The following is a 16,217-nucleotide window of genomic DNA, read 5'->3' as shown; positions in this document are numbered from 1 at the left end:
ACGGCATGTGTGTCACAACATTTTCACAAAGGGACATAATTAGAAATCTCTTTTCAAAACATCCAAATTCGGCATGAAGGGAAGAATAACAAACTGAACATCCACAAAACAGAAACTGGTGGAGAAAGTCAGCAAGTCTGGCAGCATCCGTGGTCAATTTTGAAGAAGGGTTACTGGACTTGAAATGTTAGCTCTTTTTCTCTCCACAGATACTACCTTACCTGGTGCGTTTCTTCAGCAATTTGTTTTTGCATGTTTCCAATTTCTAGCATCCACAATTTTCTTTGCTTCATTATGTTAACCCAGCATCCACCTTCTCGAGCATGTTGTTTCTCTTGTTTCTGAATACAGAGGTTTGCAGGATTACAATTGAATCCAGTTCGAAAAAAACTTAAATCTAAAATTTCCCCAACTATGACTCAATCAATCTCGTGGTCATTCTATGGGCTTTTTAATGCTCAGACACTCGTACTCTTTGCACATGTGTCTGAGTATTATCCAACAGAAATTCTCACGCATAAAACGGTACATAAAGAAGGAACTTTACAACTCAGAGTAGGAAGGAAAAAATTGGTTTACATTGTGCAAGTTCTAACAGTATGAAACAGGGGTCGAAAAGATCAAATTCCTGCGAAATATATATGTTGCATTCAAGACAATGCAAATGCATTGACAGCAATATTGGTCAACATTGAGGCACACCAGCAGTTCCCTTAAAGCTGGCATTTCCCAATATGTTAATGAGAGCCCAAATTACTGTTCAAGGACCCCTGGCACTAATTGGGCAGAACTGAATGCATCTCATGTAAAGCCTTCTCTGCAGCCTAAATGGCAAAAACTATTAAGGTCTTCTTTCAAATGTCATCTTCTTGTAGATCCAAATACAGCAGGAGTGCAATTCCTGACACCATGTAAAACAAAGGACAAAGGTTCTCTTCAAACTGTAGAACTGGTCTTGTAGATAGACCAGTCACTATTTCAGTTATGAAAAGAAAGCATCATGGACATTGCAGTGAATCAGGCTGCATCCACGGAGAGACAGCTAGCTAAAATTTAGAGTCTAGATTACTCTTCATTAAACACTTCATGTCAGCTCTAATGAAGAGTCATCTAGACTGGAAAGGTTAGCTTGCTGTCTCTCCATGGATACTGCCTGACCTGCTGTGATTTCAAGCATTTTTTGCTTTCAGTACAGATTCCAGCATCAGCAGAAATTTGTTCCTATTTCGGTCATCTTCAGTTTTCTACTGTCTGCCACATCCTGGGAGTACATCAATCATTTTGTTCTCAAGAATCAAGCTCAATAAAGTTTTAGATCAGGATGCAGGAAACTTTACTCTGGTCCTAATGCAATGTAATACCAGAGACAGAATGATTTAGTTTCATCACAGTAGGATCTGATCACCAGAATCTGAATGCTAAGGAACTAGTTTTTTTTTTAAGTGGAACAACATGCTTCATTGATAGTGCATAAGGATGTACAAAACAAGAAAGTGATGGGCACATCTGGTGAAAGGAACCCTAACTGGGCCAATGATTGTACTTATTACAATAAATTTACTCTCTCAAGCTGAAACTATTCATTCAATCCAACATGTTAACTCCTACGATTATGTCTAACAAATTCATCTCAAGAATACTTTCCTGTCTGACCTGAATAAACTCAGTTGGAGTAAGCATTTGAGTCGCTTGCTCTTTTAGATTCAGTCTCTCATGTCTTTGTGTCTCTTCAAGTCGTTTCATCAAAGTTCTGTGTCTTCTCTTCATTTCCAAAATGAGATCTTTAGTTTGTTTTGCACATGCTGTAAAATAAGTATTTATGTTATGTGTGGGCACAGTATATTGAAATGTTTTAAAGCACAAAGGATTTTTGAATTATATCAATGCCACTTTGCAATTTCCACAGGGATTCTCTAGTAGAAGATCAATGGAACTCTTAAGTAGAATTGAGTAAGAAGTTATGGCTGTTCCACCTAAGGCTGCTTTCCAGTTACAACAGGAAAATGGGAGAAATCAAGTGATATTCAGGCCCTTTAGCTTTAAGGATGATTCATTAAAAATACTTTTAGATTTGGAATGAAAGTAGAATTTCAATTAAAGCTTTCTTCTCAAAGTATCTGCCCTTGTAAATATTCACATGACTGCCAACACATTGAGGCTTCCATATAATAGTATAGTGATACAGCAGGGTACATTCTGAAAGGTTACTCATGACAGAAAAGCTGCCACTTCTATAACCCTCTAATAATTGTACATTTCTAAACTGTTGGGAGCACTCGTTCTCAATTTTGAGGAGTTCTGCTGCAGCGCTATCAAGTACGGGCATCTCTGCATAATCAAACTAAGATTAAAGGCTGCACAATCAGGCTCAAGTCTGACTGGATAATTTCATCTCAAAAACACACTTTATTCATAAAATTTGTAAAAAAAAAATAAAGCCACTCAATTATTAAATAAATTTTGATGAAAAAAAGGACTGGATCAAATTACACTTTTCAGGCAAAATGCTAAATGAGTGATCCCACTTGGTCACTAGTGGAAAGGACGTTGGTCAAAAGTGCATCCTTCTTTTTAAAAATGGTATCTTTTATATTCCACAAATATCCATTTATTTACTGACAAGTGTTTCTTGCTTGCAATGAATTACAGTCATCTGGACTGTAGTTGGGGCTCAACCACTTTATCGTTTTTAGATATGACAGTAAATGGTTAGCAAAAAAAATCTTTAGGTTCGGGGAATCCATATTGTTTTCTTAGCTTTAAACACTTGTAGACATGACATTTCTGAGTCAGTGAAAAAGTAATACTGGAATTATAAAACTGAACTTCTGTTGTGAACAACAATTCAGCTCAAAGGCTGTCTTTAAGCCTTACCATTGATGTATGTGTCCACATTGTCTTGAACAGAGTGTTGTATTCTGGCTAAAATTTCTTCTTTTTGCCAAAAAGCCAATGTACCATCCCTGTTGAGAACACTCAGCACTGACGTCACCATCATTAATTTGTCCTTGCTTTCTTGCTGCACAAGCCATGTCAAGGATTGAAGGCTCTTTGTCATGTACTCCCAATGCAGCAGCCTATCCAGAATAACCTACAACAAGAACATAACTGTGTCAGCAGTAAACTAACTGCTGAATAATTTAGTTTTATTCTAAATTCTAATACATGTTATTCAAATCCTATTGAGGGAGGTGGTACAAAGGAACACACACAGTAGCAACACAAGGAACATTTCTTTGCCATCTTGGTCTAGATGCAGGATTTTTTCTAGAGGCGTTTAAGGTTGCCCAACACAGGCAGTCTAGCATTGCTTCAGCTCACATTACTGGTGTGGGTTTTCTCATGGAGTGGCAATGTTGATCCAGTTTAGATAGGATTTGCAGTTGGGGTCCCCACAGAATCTCCATTATTGCAGACTCTGAAGCAATTGCCCATGTATTTGAAGACTCCACAGTGCAATTCTGCTAGGCCCGGAATCCTCCAGAAGTATCCATTTGGATCAGAACATTTGGAGAGTGGCAATGAAATTAAATAAAATAGTCACTCCGGAAAAGTTAAGCTACCAAATATGCAGTCTAAATCCTGAGTAAGTACTAAGCTGGCTCCATAATCACTCACTGCCTTCATATCAACCACACAACCCCCAAAAATAAACCCTACTTGACAACCGGAGGACCAAATACCACAGCTCACATAGCACTAGTTTGGGAGTAACTTTCTGCCTGTTTGGGTCAGGAGTTCTGAGTGCTCATCTGGAAAAGAACTTTGTGTGGTATATCCAATGCTTTCCAGGTACTTCTTGTTAGTGAAAATTGTTGAATGCAAGTTTTCAAATTACCATTGTTAATTTTCCTACCAGTCACAATTCTCTTTTTATGCTGCACTGCAGACCTTTGACGACTGCTCAGATAACACAATTTGCACTTTCCAGCCGACAGCGTTAGAGGCTACATATTCTGAGGAACGTTTTCTGTTTGCTAGCAACTTACTTTAATGAGCAAGGGCTTGCAATACACAATTCGGTAAAGCAGGTGAACTTGTATCATTGCTACAAAAATGAGATATAATACTCATGTCCAAAGATACCAAGGTTTTTTTTACTAATACATACCGTGATTTGAAAAGTCAAGGAGTCAGTTAGCAGAACTTCCACCTGCAACATTTTTTCACTTATGTTCCTCATTAATTCCTGTACAGTGATCTTGGGGAGTTTGGAATGATTCAAAAAGGAGGACCAGACACTTTCAGTTTGCTTGAAAAATCCGCTGAGCTGAGATAAACAAATGTTAGCAATGTTATAGATTACCTTGGCTCACAGTGAATGTCTTTCTGGCAGCCCAAACCTTATAGAATAAAACAAAAGCAGCCGAGCTTGGAATAATACTGCATACATTAAGCCAACTTTGAAATAAAGTGAAGTACCTGCAAAATGCAGTTTCTAGTGCATTATGAAAATGCACGTCACAGAAAACATCCCATGCTTTAGATAAAAAAAATCAAAGATATTTATATGACCAGTAGACGCTCAGAATGAGGGTGCAGTGCAGCATACTTACTCTAAAGGAAACTAAGCAAATAAGAATATGTGGGGATAAATTCTCTGATGGAATAATACTAGCAAAATGAGAACAGAAATATCACACATTTACATTTACAACATGGCACGGTAAAGTTGCCATTGTCCCAGAGGATCACACTTTCCCATTAGATAGCGGTGAATTTAATCTAAGTGTCACCACGCCTCAGATGAGAGCAAGGCTGAGAAGGCAGGACCTTCACCTATCGCAGGTGACCTCAGTTGGCTGAACAGCATGTTTGCAATGCACAATGATGCCAGCAGCAGGGGTTCAATTCCTGTTCCAGCTGATCTTACCACTTACAGCACAGCAGACCCTTGGGTCCATTGCCTTCAATGTTGTCATCATGCAGTTTGCAGTATTTCATACACTCAGTTCTTTGTGCTAATTTGGTGCTTTGACCTCTTTACTGGTGTGGGTTTTGAAATACAAATGTTTTCCCCTTTGTGTCGGATTTTTTTCTGGGATTGCACTTGTGTGCAGCTGTGGACCAGAAGCTCCACAGGGAAACAAACCTCAAATGTTACAGTTTTTAAAAAAGTTTTGCAGTACTTACAGTATTTTTCTTTAAATAGAATATTGTTCTTGGCATTTTTAAAACATATTTTGCTAAATGTTTCCCAGTAACTACTAGTTTTCAGCTTGAAGGTTATTTTTGAAACAAATTCATGTTTAAAGCACTTTGGGACTGAAATTGTACTAGCAGAACAGGGAGATCAGAAAGCAACATTACCTGAGGATCATGGAACATAGAGTCATACAGCACCGAAACAGACCCTTTGGTCCAACCAGTCCATGCCAAATATAACCCCTAACTAAGCTAGTCCCATTGTCCTGCTCCTGGCTCATACTCCTCCCAACCTTTCCTACTCATGTACCTATCCAAATGTCTTAAATGTTGTAATTGTACCCACAACAACCACTCCCTCAGGAATTTCATTACCACAGGGTGGTTTGCATGTGGAAAAAAAATTGCCTCTCATGTCTTATGTTAAAATCTCTTCCCCTCACCTTAAAAGTGTGCCCTTTAGTCTTGAAATCCCCCAGCCTAAGGAAAAGATAAATATCATTAACTCTATCTATACCTCTCATCATTTTATAAGCTTCTATCAGGTCGGCCTCTCAACCTCCCACGCTCCAGTGAAAAAAGTGGCTACTTGGGAACTCAGCACTCCTGCCGAGGGTGTAGAATAGCTGTAGCTGTTCAGTTGCAAAGCTCTGCTGACTGCAGCAAGGGACCTGCTACCCCATGAATCAGTAGGATTTTCACCTAAGAAGTCTGGAGGCAGGATTTTCATCCATCAGTCAGGAAGAAGCTGGCCAATCAGGAAGGAATGGTGAGATAAAACCTGGGATTGTCCATGGACTGGAGACAAGGCATGTCTGTGCTGAAACCAGAGAGGTGAGAGAGTACTGTGGGCGACAAACCTCTTTTTTTTTAAAGTGGAGGGCAGTGGTGTAGCACCCAACATTGAATAGAAGCCCTTGATGCAGGTTGGGTTCCAACAGTGAGTGGGAAACTATCCTTAGATGGTCAACATTTGCCCACTCAAAGGCCAAACTGGGCCAAGGGCAGATAAACCTCAGCCTTGTAAATCACATTATAAAACTGCAGGCAGGTCCGAGCAGGCAGAAGTGCAGTAGAACGGCCATGCAGGAAATTTAGTGGGTCACACCACCTACTCTTGAAAACCAGCTGCCAGGGGAATATAGTATTCTGCCCAGAGTCAGATTACAGCACAGTAAAAGCAATTCCAATCGTTGGAAAGCTCACCACAATTCTCAGTTCTCGGAAGATGTATGAGGCAGATTCTGTGCTGGGGCAGCAATATCACTTAGTGTGCATCTCGTGTCAAACTGCTTACAAATACATCAGACTGTACAGTCAGTGTTGTTCGTGGGCTCCTCCAAATTCAAAGTGGTTGAGTGTAGTTTAGAAGATCTATCTATCATCTAACTAGAGGAAACTTGTTGAGTAATCAGTATAAAGTTTTTTCATTGCTGCAACTATTTACAGGTTATGTGAATCTGACCTGCATTGTTATTGAGACTGTTGGTGTACACTAGCCCAACTCTATCTCTGACAAACTCCTTTTTTACTCTGATCACGTCCCTGTGACATAATCTCAGATAGTGGTACTTACTATATTTAACCATGTGTTAAGCCTTTTGACCATCGTGTAATAGTCAATGCCTTTGTCTCCGTTTCCAGCTGAATGATCAATGATGCTGCTAAACAGCTCTCCACTGGAGTATTTCTCAAAGGGGCAATTGGCTCAAGTAACAATAACCAGCAATGTTTGTGTCACTTTGATTGGTACATGAAGGTCTTGGAATTTGTGAGCCAAAGATTTCCAGGTGCACTTTGTTGTGTTCCTTGCTAAAATATAGGTAAGCAATGACATAACTGTATAGCAAATGGGTGATTTGGTAAGGGCAAACAGCAGACACAAAACTGGTTAATGAGCAAAGTTTGCTGCACATTATCATGGGCCATCCATCTTTGAGATGGTACTGTAGAGCTGAAAACAATGGCATGTCCCACCCCCATTCAACCTTTAAAACACAAACTGACATTTTCCTAGCTGCCATAAGGTTCTGAGGAAGGGTCACTTGACCCAAAATGTTACCTCTGGTTCTCTTCATAGATGTTGCCAGACCTGCTGAGTTTTTCCAGCAATTTCTATTTTTGTTTCTGATTTCCAGCATCCACAGTTCTTTTAGTTTTTAACAAATATTTAACAATTCTACTTTTTGCCTGTTTAAAGGGTGAACTGAGATCTGTCCCTGTGCTGCTACTCAATTGAACTCTTTGTGCTTGGACCATGTTCAAACAACCTTAACTTGCAAAATCAAGTCACTACACTTGAGATAATACAGTGTGAAGTTGGATGAACACAACAGGCCAAGCAGCATCAGAGGAGCAGGCAAGTTTGATATTTCGGGTTGATGTTGATGTTTCTTCAGAAAACTACACCTGGCATAATTTTTAAAAATTCTTTCATGGGATGTGAGTAGCACATCTTGGTAGCAATAAATGCCCACAAGACAGTAAAAAATTGCTTTGGTTCTGGACTTGCATATAGGCAAATCAGGAAAGGAACACAGATTCCCTTCCCAAAAAGGTCACTAGTGAACCAGTTAAAAACAATCCTTGAAGCTTGCTCCATCATACAACATGATCATGGCTGAATAACCAACTCAGTTACCCTGTTCCTGCTTTCTTCCCAAACACATTGATTCCTTTAACCCTAACTATATCTAAGTCCATCTTAAAAATATTCAATCTTTTAGCCTCAACTGCTTTCTGTGGTAGCGAATTCCACAGGATGAAGAAACCTTTCCTCATTTCAGTCCTAACTCAGATGGATATTTCTGACAATTAACAGTGATTCAATGGTTTGTCAATAACGAGCTTTTAAGTCTGTACTTTACTGAACTCAAATTTCACCATCCGCCCACATTGCCAAGTCATTAGCCTGGTGTTCCAGATTATTAGTCCAATCACATAACCGCTACGTCACTGCATCTTCCTATAAAGAGTGACGTGGTCCTGTTGCTATTGCAACAGACTGTATTACAAATTTAAACAGTCTTACCTGGTGTATAGTATATTGCAAGTAACTGTGTTCATCTTGTTCAGCTTCCTCCAAAGTATAATGTTGTTCACAATCTTTCCTGCTGGTGTCACCTAGCAACACCGGCTGCTCCAAGTTCTGTAGCTTTTCCAGTTCCTTTGAAACAGAAGAGTTCAATCACTGTTTGAGCTGTAGGGAGAGGCTGAATAGGCTGGGGCTTTTCTTCCCTAGAGTGTTGGAAGCTGAGGGGTGACCTTATTAAAGTTTACAAAATCATGAGGGACATGGATAGGGTGAATAGCTAAGGTCTTTTTCCTGGTGCTGGGACAGTCCAAAACTAGAGGGCATAGGTTTAAGGTGAGAGGGAAAAATATTTAAAAGGGATCCGAGGAGCAACTTTTTCACAGGGAGTGGTGTCTGTATGGAAAGAGCTGCGAGTGGAAGTGCTGGAGACGGGTACAATTACAACATTTAAAAGGCATCTGGAGGGTACATGAAGAGAAAGGTTTGATATGGAGCAAATTCTGGCAAATGGAACTAGATCTGTTTAGTGTATTTGGACAATGCGGATAAGTTGGGCCAAAGGGTCGGTTTCTGTGCTGAATAACTCTATGATATATGAGATTGCGCATTGATATCTCTTCACAAATAGTTGAGGACTAAACAGGAGTTGTTTCGAAAATGGAAACATTTAGCAAAATATGACGGTAAATTCTTCATTGCATTATTTATTGAAACTAATTATGTTTGGAATGATGTTTCCTTCAGCTTTATGTCACTCCACCTGTGTAACCCTCCCTTCCCTCATTGTACTGCTGCAAATTTCACTATGAAACTGGTGCCTAGAGACTGAAGTCAAAATATTCACTTTCCTTTCCTTGCTATGAAGAAATGCTTCGACTTCTCTCCATGATTTCTCGTAGCAACTCAACTGACGTCAGGAAATTGTAAATTTGTAACTCCAGAGACAAAGCACTCCTCGTCAGTACAGGTATATTAGTACACCAGCATTGTGCTGTTGTGCTCCCTAAGTAACAATACCATATTTAAAATTGTGCCAAGCCCTCAGATTTTACGAAGGCAAATGCAATCACTCTCAATAGAAATGTGAGACAGAACTTAAAGATCACTGCAGGGATTCTGTTCACTATGTGGAAAGTGACAAGTCCACATTGCTATTTCTGGGAGGCCCAATAGATCTTAGCATGAATCAGTCACGGACCTGACTGGTGGGCTAATTCCAGGAGGGGGAGTTTCCCACCCAGGGAATACCCACCTAGTGGCATTATCGCGGGACTGCTAATCCAGAGGCAAAAGGTAATGCTCGAGGGACCCAGGCTGGATCCCACCCGGGCAGATGGTAGAGTTTGAATTCAATAAAAATATAGGATTAAAAGTCTAAAGGTTCACTCATGTCCTTTAGGGAGGAAACTGCCATCCTGACCTGGCCTGGCCTACATGTGACTCTGGACCCACAGCAATGTGGTTGACTTTTAACTTCCTTCTGGGCAATTAGGGATGAACAATAAATTACCGGACAACCCAGTGACACCCTGATCCCGTGAATGAATAAATAAAATGTAGGCAATTCAGCACTTTGAGCCTACTCTACCATTCAATATGATCATGGCTGATCAAACTCCATCTCTGTACCTTCTTTCACCCTATACTCTTTGTGGCAGCACAGTTGCTCAGTGGTTAGCACTGCTGCTAACCACACAGCACCAGTGACCAGCTTCAATTTCACCCTCATGCACTGTCTGCACGGAATTTGCACATTCTCCCAGCATCTACATGGGTTCCCTCCAGGTGCTCCAGTTTTGTCCCATACCCCAAAGATGTGCAGGTAAAGTGGATTGGCCATGGGAAATTGTTCATAGTGTCTGGGGATGTGCAAGTTAGGTGGTTTAGGTCTGGGAAATATGGGGTTACAGGAATAGGGTGAGTCTGAGCAGGATGTTCACAGGGACGGTAGGGACTTGATGGGCTGAATGGCCTGCTTTCACTATAGGGATTTTATGTAAAAATCCAATGCTGCACCCCCTACAGATACCAACCAATCAGGTGTCCACACTTCAAATTGTCACTGGATGCCCAGGAAATGAATGAGGTGGATTCACCTGGGCTGGATAAGTGGCAAACAACATTCAAGCCATACAAATTCTAAGCAATGATCATCTCCAACAAGACAGAATTAACCATCACCCCTTAATGTTCATTGGCATTAGGATTGATGAATCCTCACTATCAATGGCCTGGAGTCACCACTGACCACAAACTGAATTAGACTGGCCATGTATATAAGTGGTTTACATGAGTAGGTCAGAGGTTAGGATCCTATGATGAATAACCAAGCTCCTATCTCTTCAATGCCCGTTCATCACCTCCAAGCACAAGTTAGGAGGTTGAGGAATACTCTCCATCTGCCCGGATGGATGAGCTCCAAAAATGCTCAAGATGCCTGACCTTATCCAGAACAAATCAGCCTGCCTGAATGATACCCCATGTAACATTTTCAACACTTACTCTTTTCACCAGCAGGTGTGTACCATCTATAAGATGCACTGCGACAACTCACCAAGACTCCTTTGACAATACCTTCCCAAACTTACGATCTATACCACCTACAAGGTCAAGGGCAGCAGATGCATTGGAACACTACGACCTAAAGGTTTTCCTCCAAGCCACATACCATCCTGAATTGAAACTGCATCACTGTTCCTTCACTGCTGTTGGGTAAAAATCCTGGAGTTCTCTTCCTAAAAGGCATTCCTACATCAAAGGACTGCAACAGTTCAAGTAAGCAACTCACCTCTAACTTCTCCCAGGGCGATTAGGGATGGATACTAATTTCTGGCTCAGCCAGCAATGCCCACATCCAAAGAACAAATTTTAGTAATTGCCACAGTGAAATCATAGGATCAAGTATTTCATTGGCTACAAGATGCTTTACAAGATGCAAGAGTCTTTTCCTTGTCTGTAACCAACTGTGCCTAAGTCCAAATCTTAATGATGTGTTACAACAAACACAAGACTTTACCAGTAGACACAAACTGATTAATTTTTTTATTGTCCTTTCAAATTACGTAATTGGAAATAAAACTTTGTTTAACAAAACTTTATTTATTAAAGGCTATTACTTTAACACAATGAAATAATTGTGCACTGCTAAATTACATTAAACTAAGTGATTTATTGTATTTTCACCTTTGGAAACTGACTTTACATTACCTTTTCTTGTGTGGATAGAAAGTCTCTGTAAAACGTCTCATCTATTTTTTCTTTCAAGTACAAATCATTCAGTTGTAATTTTAGTAGTTGAAGAAAGATCTAAAATGAAAGATGGATGTACTCAGAGCTCCTGAACTGTAAAGATTTGACAAATGATGGAATAATATCACCGATTTTTGTGCTTCTTAGTTACACGCAGTTTACAGTATTATTAAAAGGAAACATACATTCTACATTACATTATACACAAAAAAAATGCATTTTTCACAGGCTCAGGCAGTATTGTCTCAATCGTGAGTTTATGGAGAGATCATGCTGTCAGCACCGGTACTGGCATGAACACCCATAGGTGATTCCCCTCATTGGGATTTAGAATGGGATCATGATGAGGCCACCTAAAGAAGGCCAAAATTGTGACTATACTGAGCTCTGGCAATGCAATGACACAATCAGTATTTTTACATTAAGATATTCTATGTTCAAAAAGGACTTTGCAACTTCTCTCAACATACCATATACTGTTCTTGTCGTATTTCTGCATCTAAAAGCCTTAGGGTTTGCAGACTGAATCTGTACAGGCCGAGTTCAGCTTCAGGACTGTTGAATAGGCAGAAACACAAAATTACAAATGGTCAACAGTGAATAATATCAAAGAAATGCTGAACAGGCAGAACCATCTGTATAGATGTATAGACATGCATTCTAACTCTTAAACCACTTACATGTATGTGATTTTCATTATGGATTTCGTCAACTATATTTATAGTAGAGATAGTTTATGCAAACTTCTCATGCCACAGGAAAAACACAAGCAGAAAATTTTGGAAGCACACCAACTCAGGCACCTGAAATATTAACTCTGTTTCTCTCTCTACAGATGCAGCCAAACCTTATCCAGCATTTTATGTTTTCATTTACAGGTCAGTTAGCTCAGATGGTTGGAGCATGGTGCTAATAATGCCAAAGTCCCCATCCTGACCAAGTCGGTAGGATTTTAGGGGTGGCATAGTTAGCACTGCTACCTCATAGCACCAGGAACCCCAGTTCAATTCCACCATCAGATGACTGTCTGAATGGAGTTTGCACATTCTCCCCCCCGTGCCTACTTATGTTTCCTCTGGGTGCTCTGGTTTCCTCCCACAGTCCAAAGATGTGCAGGCTCGATGGATTGGCCATGCTAAATTGCCCATAGAGTTCAAGGATGTGTAGATTAGGTGGGTGATAGGGGGATGGGTCTGGGTGGGATGCTCTGAAGGTCAGCGTGGTCTTGTTGGGCCAAAGGGCCTGTTTCCACACTGTAGGGATTCTATAATCCATTTCAGATTTCCCACTTCCACGAGTTTTGTTTTTGTATGTTGCAGTAACATCCAACCACCACTGGGGACAATAAACTTGTTTCATTTGTTCCCAGATTCTTAATCTTAATTGGAGAAAGTCATCTGCTCCAATTTTCTCTTCTTCAAGTTTCCCTTATTCTTTTACTTAAGTAAAAATATTATAAAATGCAAATAATATATAAATTAAGGACCAAATACATCACATTGAAGAATGACGTAAGTCTTCTCATTATGTCCTAATTAACTCACAACTTCAAACTTTGTTTCAGCAAAAATGGATTGTGTGGCATTAAAATTACTTTTACAAGTGCTGGTCCACTTATCCCCTAGCTACTTTCTTCCATTCACGTGAGCAATACATCTGACTTGATTGTGTACAATAATGAGATTTGTGCACATATCTGTCCCTAGTACACTTTTTGAAAATATTTTACCTTGTATAGCCCAGTAATTCAGAAAAGAACATCACTATCGGAATTGTGTTATTTTCGTTACAGACTGTTGTCGATGGTGGATAATTCCCTGGAAAACAATTGTAATCTCTCTCACTCTTGAGATCGAGGAACTCAGGGTCTGATAAAACAAAATCTTCTTTTGTTCTTTTGGTGGAATCTCTCTGCTTCAATCCTTCCAATAGGGAGGGATGAGATGATCCATCTGCTAGTGGCTAGAAATAAAATACATGTCACATCTCGTAACTTGGAAGTAGAACATCAACACAATTAGAAGACTTAGCAGATCTGGCAGCATGTCTGGACGAGAAAGTTAATGTTTTAAATCAAATATGGCTCTTCTTTGGACTGAGTCCTACTGAGTTTTTCTAGCACTTCTTCAGATTTCCAGCATCCATTGTTAATTACTTTTATGATTGAAAGATTATTCATTGACTATTATTCTGTAAAAGAAAAGAATTAGAGACTAACATCTTGCTCTAGAACTGGAAAATCTGCATTTTGGATTTGGAGTATTAAATTAGACAATTAAATTATTGGTTAGATAATTCTTTTAAATTGTGGACCTAATATAAACTATCATGTAACCAGATTTTATAACTAGTTTTCTAGTAAATACAGCTTTTCAATCTAAAAAAATGATATAATCATACATTGTCTATTAATTAATGCAAACCAAAACAACTTCCTACTCAATATTGCATTACCAGAATTGCCGCTCATTATAACAACAGTGAGGCTTACCCTGAATTTTTGATTAATGGGATATATGACTCTTGCCTTCAGTGCAAAAGCAGCTATATTACTGTTCAATGATGTTTCATTTTCCTGTGAAATAAAAAATGTATTAGCCAGTCAAAATGTTTTATTGAAGTGTTCCAAGTCATTTATCTTTCTCGGAGCTTGAGGTCAATGAGAACTCATGCCATGTTTAAAGCTTAGTTAAAAGCTCATCTTTCGATATAAAGCAAAATGGAAGTTGTAATTACAAAAATAACTGTATTTTCTGTAAAATATATTTTTCAGAGTCCAAACAACATTCAAACTTGAAAGAACCAAGGATTATTCCAATTATATCAATAAGAAAATTTAAAATTTTGAGAATGCTAGGTCATTTAACTATTATTTTGCAAGAATGTATAGTTTTTTAATAAATTCCCCCACAACATTATTTGTGATTTGATATTATGCTATTTTATAATGTCAAATGTTATGGACTCCATGGGATTAGAATAGTTAGGTGTTTTTGTTTGACTCGTGTGGATATGATGGGCAAAAGGGCCTTTTCTCTGTGCTGTAGATCTCGGTGATTCTATGACATTTTAAAAGGATCTAATATATGATTGGAGCCTCTAGTGACTCTGGGGTTATCAACATTTTGGCATTCTTAATGTCTAGAGCTCATTTCCTGAAATTCTCTTGGTGAAAAGTTCAAATCTAGCTGAATTCATTATTTTTCCAGTGCATGGGCATAGACTGCAACTGGGATCCGAGCTAATTCATGAGTGGGGATTTGGTCAAGCTAAGGGATGGGCAGCACTCATGGAATTGGGCAGAGAATGCTAAGGCAAGTGAAACCCGAGACCAAACAAAATTAAATCTTCTAGTCCACAATTCTCATTGTACCAGGGCCAGCCTGAAAGAAACTGTTAGCACACTGAAATTGCACATCTGTTCATCAGGAGACAATCTGTAGATTTAATAAAGGACCCGATTGGCCTCCTGAACGTCTCACTTTGCCTGATCAAAAGGGTCATGCTGATTTTCTGACATGGTGAGGTAGCAGCAGGATTTGGCTTTGCAGATTTAAGATTCTGGATGTGGGTTCAACTTGCAGGATTGAGGTACTTCACAATAATTAATCACTTTGCTTTCATTAAGCAAACGAGAAATTAGATCATTGATAATGGGAACTGCAGATGCTGGAGAATCCAAGATAATAAAATGTGAGGCTGGATGAACACAGCAGCGCCAGCAGCATCTCAGGAGCACAAATAGCTGACGATTCGGGCCAAGTCATCTTGGGGCCTTCATCAGAGAGGGGGATGGGGTGAGAGTTCTGGAAAAAATAGGGAGAGAGGGGGAGGCGGACTGAAGATGGAGAGAAAAGAAGATAGGTGGAGAGGAGAGTATAGGTGGGGAGGTAGGGAGGGGATAGGTCAGTCCAGGGAAGACAGACAGGTCAAGGAGGTGGGATGAGGTTAGTAGGTAGGAGATGGAAGTGCAGCTTGGGGTGGGAGGAAGGGATGGGTGAGAGGAAGAACAGGTTAGGGAGGCAGAGACAGGTTGGACTGGTTTTGGGATGCAGTGGGTGGAGGGGAAGAGCTGGGCTGGTTGTGTCGTGCAGTGGGGGGAGGGGACGAACTGGGCTGGTTTTGCGATGCGGTGGGGGAAGGGGAGATTTTGACGCTGGTGAAGTCCACATTGATACCATTGGGCTGCAGGGTTCCCAAGCGGAATATGAGTTGTTGTTCCTGCAACCTTCGGGTGGCATCATTGTGGCACTGCAGGAGGCCCATGATGGACATGTCATCTAAAGAATGGGAGGATAGTGGAAATGGTTTGCGACTGGGAGGTGCAGTTGTTTGTTGCAAACCGAGCGGAGGTGTTCTGCAAAGCGGTCCCCAAGCCTCTGCTTGGTTTCCCCAATGTAGAGGAAGCCACACCGGGTACAGTGGATGCAGTATACCACATTGGCAGATGTGCAGGTGAACCTCTGCTTAATGTGGAAAGTCATCTTGGGGCCTGGGATAGGGGTGAGGGAGGAGGTGTGGGGGCAAGTGTAGCATTTCCTGCGGTTGCAGGGGAAGGTGCCGGGTGTGGTGGGGTTGGAGAGCAGTGTGGAGCGAACAAGGGAGTCACGGAGAGAGTGGTCTCTCCGGAAAGCAGACAGGGTGGGGATGGAAAAATGTCTTGGGTGGTGGGGTCGGCTTGTAGATGGTGGAAGTGTCGGAGGATGATGCGTTGTATCCGGAGGTTGGTGGTGTGGTGTGTGAGAAAGAGGGGGACCCTGTTTGGGCGTTTGTGGCCGGGGCGGGGTGT

The 16,217-nt window shown here is 40.5% G+C and overlaps 1 protein-coding gene across 4 annotated transcripts in view; it reads right to left on the bottom strand.

Annotated features, from left to right (window-relative positions):
• Window positions 1-16,217, bottom strand: part of LOC125457603 (evC complex member EVC-like) — a 56,811-nt gene that overhangs the window by 33,607 nt on the left and 6,987 nt on the right. For 3 of the 4 annotated variants that reach the window (XM_048542052.2, XM_048542071.2, XM_048542062.2), the window contains exons 3-11: window positions 13,920-14,003; window positions 13,158-13,390; window positions 11,899-11,983; window positions 11,387-11,485; window positions 8,177-8,311; window positions 4,112-4,270; window positions 2,875-3,091; window positions 1,654-1,802; window positions 222-341 (exon numbers count right to left, since the gene is read on the bottom strand). In XM_048542052.2, coding sequence (XP_048398009.1) covers window positions 222-341; window positions 1,654-1,802; window positions 2,875-3,091; window positions 4,112-4,270; window positions 8,177-8,311; window positions 11,387-11,485; window positions 11,899-11,983; window positions 13,158-13,390; window positions 13,920-14,003 — 1,281 coding nt within the window. The remainder of the gene's footprint in view (window positions 1-221; window positions 342-1,653; window positions 1,803-2,874; window positions 3,092-4,111; window positions 4,271-8,176; window positions 8,312-11,386; window positions 11,486-11,898; window positions 11,984-13,157; window positions 13,391-13,919; window positions 14,004-16,217) is intronic. The other variant, XM_048542081.2, reaches the window with a different exon arrangement.

Source organism: Stegostoma tigrinum, chromosome 1, assembly GCF_030684315.1.
Source record: "Stegostoma tigrinum isolate sSteTig4 chromosome 1, sSteTig4.hap1, whole genome shotgun sequence".
In the NCBI taxonomy this organism is placed as follows: Eukaryota; Metazoa; Chordata; class Chondrichthyes; order Orectolobiformes; family Stegostomatidae; genus Stegostoma; species Stegostoma tigrinum.
This window is presented reverse-complemented; position numbering and strand designations above follow the sequence as displayed.